At 47.7% G+C, this 7,643-nt stretch overlaps 1 protein-coding gene across 1 annotated transcript in view; it reads right to left on the reverse strand.

Moving 5' to 3' along the window:
* The window catches only part of IPO5 (importin 5), a 43,079-nt gene extending 38,768 nt beyond the window's left edge, over positions 1 to 4,311 (reverse strand). Inside the window, exon 1 of the mRNA XM_027645066.1 lies at positions 4,121 to 4,311. Coding sequence (XP_027500867.1) covers positions 4,121 to 4,219 — 99 coding nt within the window. The 5' untranslated portion in view covers positions 4,220 to 4,311. The remainder of the gene's footprint in view (positions 1 to 4,120) is intronic.
* Between the last annotated feature and the right edge of the window lie 3,332 nt (positions 4,312 to 7,643).

A 7,643-nucleotide genomic window follows, 5' to 3' on the forward strand; every position in this document is an offset into this window, starting at 1 on the left:
TGAGTTACTTTTTGTGGACATAATCTTGAAGACAAATTATTCCACCCTTTCCACATATTCGTTATCCCATCCTGAACTCAAGGAGCCTACTATGCAAAGCTCAGGTTCATTTCAATCAGTTCTCTGCCTGTCTACTTCCCATTCCTGACACTGCAGCAGCTCCTTTCAATACTCTAGCAAACTTACATACCTTGAGAGCGTATCTGCTATTTTCAGTAAAGTAGTTTAGCTATCACACATTTAATATTAGACATCATCTTCCTCCCCTTTCTGTACCTGCTTCCTAGTAGGCCTTGTTCACAGAGCCCATCCTCATTTCACATTCTCTCTAGTTGCCAATATACACTCACAGTCAATGAGACTCTGAATCCCCAGTGAATCCCTGCATTTAATCTAATCCTTTCATGGAGACTGTAAAATTAAATGAGGTTTAGGGTCAGAATAGAAAGTCCTCAGGTTAACTGCTTCCATGAATATATTCATATTGCATTATTATCTACAAATATAAACTAATAAGGAAACATGAAGGTTCTCTAAATACTTGCCCAGCACAGACCTGAAGTTATGCTTTTATGGACAGCTGAAGCACTGTAAAAGCTGGATTCCCTCATGTCAATTCTGACAATCATGAACTTCTATTCTGAGTTCTTTAAACTCAGTAAAAATGGCACCAACCTATGCAGTTGTTCACGGGCACAACTGTCAATTCAGTAAACTGGATTCAGAGGATGCTAGAGCAAAGGGGCAAGAGGAACTTACAGCCAAACACAGAACCTTCCCTCTGGGCTGGTGGAAGACTTCTTGCTGGCTTTACTACCCATCTAACTATCAGCCTTGCCTACACCCTAACTATATACCTGGATCCTGCTAAGTCTTCATTCTTCTAGTTCACAATTAGTTCCTCAGCTACCTTATAGAGAGGTACAAATTTCTCACACAGCATGACAAACTTTCAGAACACATGAAAGCAAACATGTATTATCTACTCTCAGTACTCATGTTGCCCCCAGCCTGAGAAATACACTTTAAGAATGAGCACAAAATTACCAAAACAAAGTAAATAGTTCTCTATCAGAAGACAGAAACACAAATAAGAAAAAGACATGCTTTTATAGTCAAGAGACAACATTATAGGACAAATGGCAAAATAAACAAATCAGGTTTCAGCAAACCAGTCAGGTTAAGTTATGAGCACACTAGCACATGCACAGAATCACAGAATGATTTGGGTTGGAAGGGACCTTAAAGATCGTCTAGTTCTAATTCCACTGCAATGGGCAGGGACACCTTTCACTAGACCATGTTGCTCAAAACCCCATTCAGCTCGGCCTTGAACACTTCCAAGCATGAGGCATCTACACCTTCTCTGGGCAACCTCTTCCAGTGTCCCATCACCCTCAGAGTAAAGAATTTATTCTTAATATCTAATCTAAACGTGTCCTCTTTCAGTTTGAAGCCATCACCCCTTGTCCTATCACTACATGTCCTTGTAAAATGTCCCTCTCCAGCTCTCCTGCAGGCCCCCTTTAGGTACTGGAATGTGCTACAGTATAAGGTCTCCCCAGAGCCTTCTCTTCTCCAGCTGAACCACCCCAACTCTCTCAGCCTGACTTCATAGGAGAAGTGCTCCAGCCCTCTGGTCATCTTCCCGGCCCTCCTCTGGACTCACTCCATCGGGTCCTTGTCCTTCTTATGTTGGTGGCCCCAGAGCTGGACTCAGTACTCAGGTGGGGTCTCACAAGAGCAGACTTGATGGGGAGAATCATCTAGATCCGTACACATAAATTAAGTTTTCAGTGATCAGACCTTCCTCCCCATCCTTCTCTTTTTACAGCTTTTACTACAGTCCTCCCAGACAGCATGTGACTCTACATCTTCATCAAGTCTAGTTTTCAACAGAACACCCCTCATCCTCATTTCAGTGATCAGACTTTATCAGAAATAACCTGAGTCTCTCTCCTTCTGTCCTCTGTCTATATATTTATCATTCTCACCAGTTTTCATCGGATACAAATGAGAACCTGCTATTCAATTTAGCTGCAGTTATTTGAATCCTTTAAGTACTCAGTACTGCCTTCCTACAGTATGCACTGACTGGACTGGACTAGGCAGATGCTTAAAATCAAATATGAGTACGGCATGATTCTAGGAAGCAGATATTTTAAAGGCTATGGAATACCTTTATCCAAAGAAATCTTACTAGGTAAAAGTTCATTAACCCACTATGAAGACTGAGTGGGGTTCTTCACAGCTGTGCATGGTGTAAGAACAAGAGACAACTGACGTGAATTGCAAAAAGGAGGTTCAGACTGGAAGAGGTTCAGATCTCTGTTCTAAATGAGAACAGTCAAGCAGGAGTGGGTAGCTCAAAGAGCTTGTGTAGTCTCCATTCTCAGAGGTTTTCAACAGCCAGCGGGATAAAGCCCTGCATGACCTGGTCTGACCCGATAGCTGACACTGCTTTGAGCAGGAGATTGCATCCTTAGGACCCTTCCACTCTCAATAATCCTAAATCATAAAAACACTTGCAACACACCCAGACAATATGCAGAAACCAATGCTATGTTCAGTGCAGTTAAATAAGTAAAAGGTTATACTACTTGCTTGTATTTGTATAGGAAACCAGCAACCTGAAAAGCTTGGTTATCTATCACATCAATTAAGGTTTCTTATTCTGATTGACCATAGTGTGTATGTACCTATGAAGATTAAAAAGTACTCCAACTCAGTTCCAAGCAAGCTTCTGACAAAGTATGCCAGTTGTAAGAATCTAAGTTTTAGAATTCTTTTCCAATAATATTTTATTTTACAGGCATTATGACACAGCTGCCCAATAAATTTGCTTTGTTACAATTCTAATAAAGTTCATAAAGTTGTTAGAAATATTATGTTACATGTAGGCAGTCAAGAAGAGAACAAAATTCAGCTCCCAGGGAATGGCTTACATCGAAGCTCTGTGTTCAGGAATGTGGGAATAGTTCTTGATGCCTCTCTAGAAAGTGTTTGTGATAATCAATACTGAACTTTACTAGCTTTCTAAAAACATATATCCCCCTCCTTCTCACTTTCGGTTTATACTAGAAGAATTTTCACTGCAGCATCAGGAATAATGCTTTTTATTCTTCACCAAACAATGCGCTGAACTCTGCTGACCGCTGGAGTGATGAGAGCGATAAAAGACCCGATGCAGCCATGCAGCGGGAATTCATGCTAAAGCTAGACGCTAGCATTTAATTCAACGGGAGAGATTCCCCACCAGGCTTGACAATGGAGCCTTAAGCACGACAGAGAGAGAAAGAATTAACGTGGCTTAGCCGCCACAAAGAATTTCAGCTGAAACAACACGTCTGAAAACTTTTTGCTGATAACAAGAGAAACTCAGCGTATTGAAAACGCTTCTTTTGGGTGAAATACTTCTTAGCTGACGAAACACTTGAATACACACAGGACCGTTCCGAAAAGTTAAAAACCCCAACTACTGTGCAGCGGAGCACCTCGGCCCCGCTCCTGCCGGGGAGCGCGGGGTGGGGCTCGGACCCCTTGAGAGGGGCGCCTCGGGAGCACACATAGAAGCGCTTCCATCACGCCAGGCAGCCGCTCTGACCTCCTTTGGGAAATCCCCCTCCGGCTCCCGAGCCACCGAGCGCCGGCCCCCCCAACCCGCCGCCGGCTCGTGGCCCCCCCTGCGCGGCGGGGCCGGGGCCGCGCTCCGTCACGCCGGGTGGCTCGGGCGGAGCCAGCCGTGGGCAATGGGGACACGCAGCACCCCTGGGGGGCTCCTACACGGGCCCCGGGGCGGACACACGGCGGGCGAGGGGCGAGAGCGGCGCCGGCCGCGCCGGGGCGGGCGCGGGGGGGGTTACGGGACCCCTCGCGCCCTCTCGGGGCCAAGGGCCGGCGCGGCCCCCGCGCCCGCCGGGCAGAACCGCCGCCATCGCCCGGCCCCGCCGCCCCGACCGGCGCAACGCCCGGGCTGCCCCGGCAGCAGCTGGTGCCGCTGTTCACACGTGGGGCTCGGCCGGCCCCGCCACCTCCCTGCCCCCCGCACGCCCTCCCTCCGGCGCGGCCCGGCGAATCTGACAGGCCGGCTCGGCGGCCGCGGGTGCGGCGGCCCCGTTACCTCGGCCTGCTTGCGGACCGCATTGTCTGGGCTGAGCAGGTTTCCGAGGAGGGCGTAGAACTGCTCCTGCTCCGCCACGGCCACCGCCACCGCCGCCATTGCTGCGAGAGGGAAGGAGAGGGAGGGAGGGAGGAAGGGGGAGCACCGGCCGTGCCGCCGGCGGGGGAACGAGGGGCGGGGCCGCAACGCCAGCCGCGCTCCCATTGGCTGCGGCGCACGGGGCCTCGCCCCCGATTGGCCCTGCCTACCCCTGACGTCCCGGCAGCTCGGGGCGAGGCGAACAGCGCGGAGCGACGGATCAACCGCCCCCAAGGGGGGTTGTCTCCTCGCGTCTCATTGGTGCGCCGCCGCGCCGGGGGCGGGAGGCAGAGACGGCGGAGCGCTCTGATTGGTGTGCGGCCTCGGCAGGCTCGACGGGATTGGTCAGCGCCGCGGTCGGGCGGTGCGGGCAGGGAGGGGTGGCGCCGGGACGCGGGGCCGGGGCAGGGCGGGGGAGGGGAGAGAAAGCGCGGGAGATCGCGGGGCGTCACCTCCCGCCGCTCCGTGATGTTGTGCTGCTGTCCCGCCCCACGCAATCACAGGATCACAGAATCACAGAAGTTGGAGGGGACCACAGCGGGTCACCTGGTCCAACCTCCCTGCCCAAGCAGGGTCATCCCAGAGCACATGGCACAGGATTGCATCCAGATGCTTCTTGAATATCTCCAGTGAGGGAGACTCCACAACCTCTCTGGTCAGTCTGTTCTGGTGTTCGGTCACCCTCACAGTAAAGAAGTTCTTCCTCATTTTAGGTGGAACTTCTGTGCATTAGTTTCTGCCCATTGGCTCTTGTCCTACCACTGAGAACAGCCTGGATCCATCCTCTTGACACCTTCCCTTCAGATATTTCTAGACATTGATACGGCACCCTCTCAATTGTCTCTTCTCAAGGCTGAACAGACCCAGATCTCTCAACCTATCCTCATAAGAGAGATGCTCCAGTCACCTAATTGTCTTTGTTGGTCTACGCTGGACTTGCTCCAGGAGCTCCATGTCTCTCGTACTGGGCAGCCCACAGCTGAACACAGCCTTCCAAATGTGGCCTCACCAGGGCTGAGTGGAGGGGCAGAATCACCTCTCTCGACCTGCTGGCAATTCTCATCCTAATGCACTCCAGGATAGCATTGGTCTTCTTGGGCACAAGAACACACTGCTGGCTCGTGGACAGCTTGTTGTCCACCAGGACCTCCAGGTCCTTCTCCGCAGACCTACTTTCCAGCAGGTCAGCACCCAGCCCATACTGATGCATGGGGTTATACTACCTCAGGTGCACAACCCTGCATGTGCCCTGGTTGAATTTCAGAAGGCTCTCTGCCCATCTCTCCAACCTGTCAAGGTTTTACTTGACTGAACAAAATGTAATTAGTGTTTCCTGTGATCATAGGGAATGTCACAGATTCCTACTGTGCATGGTGAGAGGTTTTAAGCATTGCCCTGCTTGTTGGTGGAGGACTCTGTGTCTCAGGGTGCACCAGGCAGCTGTTTGGGGTGCAGCTGTGGGGCACTGCTGGCCAGATTGGGTACTGCCTGTGCTGCTGCTTGGCTGTGCCCAGGGAGTGCCAGTGCTTTAAAAGCAAGGAGGGTCAAGCCAGCAAGGTGGTAGGGAAAAGACAGATAGATGGATAGGCTGATAGATAGAAACATCATCTTGACTGAATCAAGAAAGAATTGCAGGCAGGGCTAGGGAATGATTTTAAGCTGGCTGCAAGCTCAGAAGGGCCAAAACTGAAGATGAAATATAAAAGTAAGCAGGCTTTCTAGCGTGAAGTGCACTCCTGTAAATGTCCTCAGAACTCAGCTATGTGGATTAGGGGCTTACAGCTTGTCACAGGTTCTGGAGGGCTTTTTGGATGTCATCTTGAAATAGGCACAATTTTCCTGCCTTTTTATCACCAGTGCTTTGTTTGAACTTCAGTAAAGTCTGCTTTCCATGCATTAACAAATAAATGTATTTTCTTTCATCTTAATGTGTCTTAACAGTGATTTCACTATAAATCTATAGTAGGATTGTTAGCTAAAGAATACAATATCTGATTGGGGTTAGGGAGAGAATGTAAACCACAGGATATGGAAAACTGTTTTCTTGCTTGTACTGGTTTTTGCATCTGTAGGTACAGGGAATGGGTTGTTATATAAAAACTGTCTCGTTGTCTTTGAGAAACAGCTGGGCATATAAAATTGGTCATTTGCCTAAGACCTGAAAAATAGTTGCCAAATCATCTTTGGAGTACCAGGGATGAAAGTCAGATTCAATTAGAGCTCCTTTGGAAGGGGAAGGCAGGAGCAACCTGATACAATTCATTAGAGCAGGCCAAATGAGAGTGTCTCTCTGCATGTGTACATGTGTGTGTTTCTGTTCCTGTGCGTGTAATGATCAGTGAACTCAGAAGTGTAATGTTCTAGGAATACATTTAAATACATTTCACCCTGGTATTCAAAGCATAGAAGGGAGCATCTGCGCTGAGTTGAGAAGAACCTGCTGGTAAAGTCAATGCTGTTCTCTGCAAATCCTGACAGTTTGGTGAAAGCATAATAAAAATTTCACTTAGGTAAAAAGCAGTTCAGATATTGGAAAGAGTCCCAAGTGATTAAAGTTATCAGTAATGCAATGTGATCAGAGAGTCTGCCACGTCAGGTGATTGTTCCCACTCGGTTTAAAGCTGAGGTGTGGGAAGCAGCCAGAAACTATGTGGAAGAAGCAGATATTAGCACCAAAGATGGTCTGAACAAGTACCTGAGGAGAACTCAAATAGATAGAGCCACAAAGCAGCCAGCAGTAATGTTGGTATTGCTGGATATTGCCTGACTGCTGCAGTCTGGTTAAAAAAAAAAAAAAAAAAGACAAGACAAGGTACTAAAAACTATTCCACAAGTTTTGAAACAAAGGAAGATGTTCATTAAATAGCAGAAATCAGAAAGACTACCTTGATCTCTTCTAAACAGTTTAGACCTAAGAAGTTGAACTGTAATTTATCCAAAGAAAATTTACTGATGATTTAAAACTTGGACAGATTGTGAAATTGAAAATTCAAGTCTTCAGAAAGCAGAAGCTTTATTGAATATCTATTAAACTTCACAACTCTTCAAACAGATGGATTATAAAGAGAGAGAGAGCTGGAAAACTATTTTATTATACCTGAGGAATGCTATAATGTTTCTTCCAGAGTAATAGGAGATGTGGGATGACAGACAAAATGAGGAAAGTTGCCTCAGATTCTTGTAAAATACTGTCTGATGCTGACCTAGAGGCGAGGGTTTGACGTGTATGTATTACAATGTTCAGAAGCAAAGAATGAGTTGAAGGTAAAGAAAGATAAAGAAAAGAAGATAGAACAAAATAAATTCAAACCTACTTACTAAGCATAGTTACAGGCCAACTTTGTCCAGATTTCTTAAGATGTCAGCTCTGCCATATGAGGAGATCTACCATAAGTTTAAAGTGCCCATTGATGGTCCATATGGATTCTGTATATTCTGCATATCA

Source organism: Corapipo altera, unplaced genomic scaffold (genome assembly GCF_003945725.1).
Source record: "Corapipo altera isolate COAL_440 unplaced genomic scaffold, ASM394572v1 0, whole genome shotgun sequence".
Lineage (NCBI taxonomy): Eukaryota > Metazoa > Chordata > Aves > Passeriformes > Pipridae > Corapipo > Corapipo altera.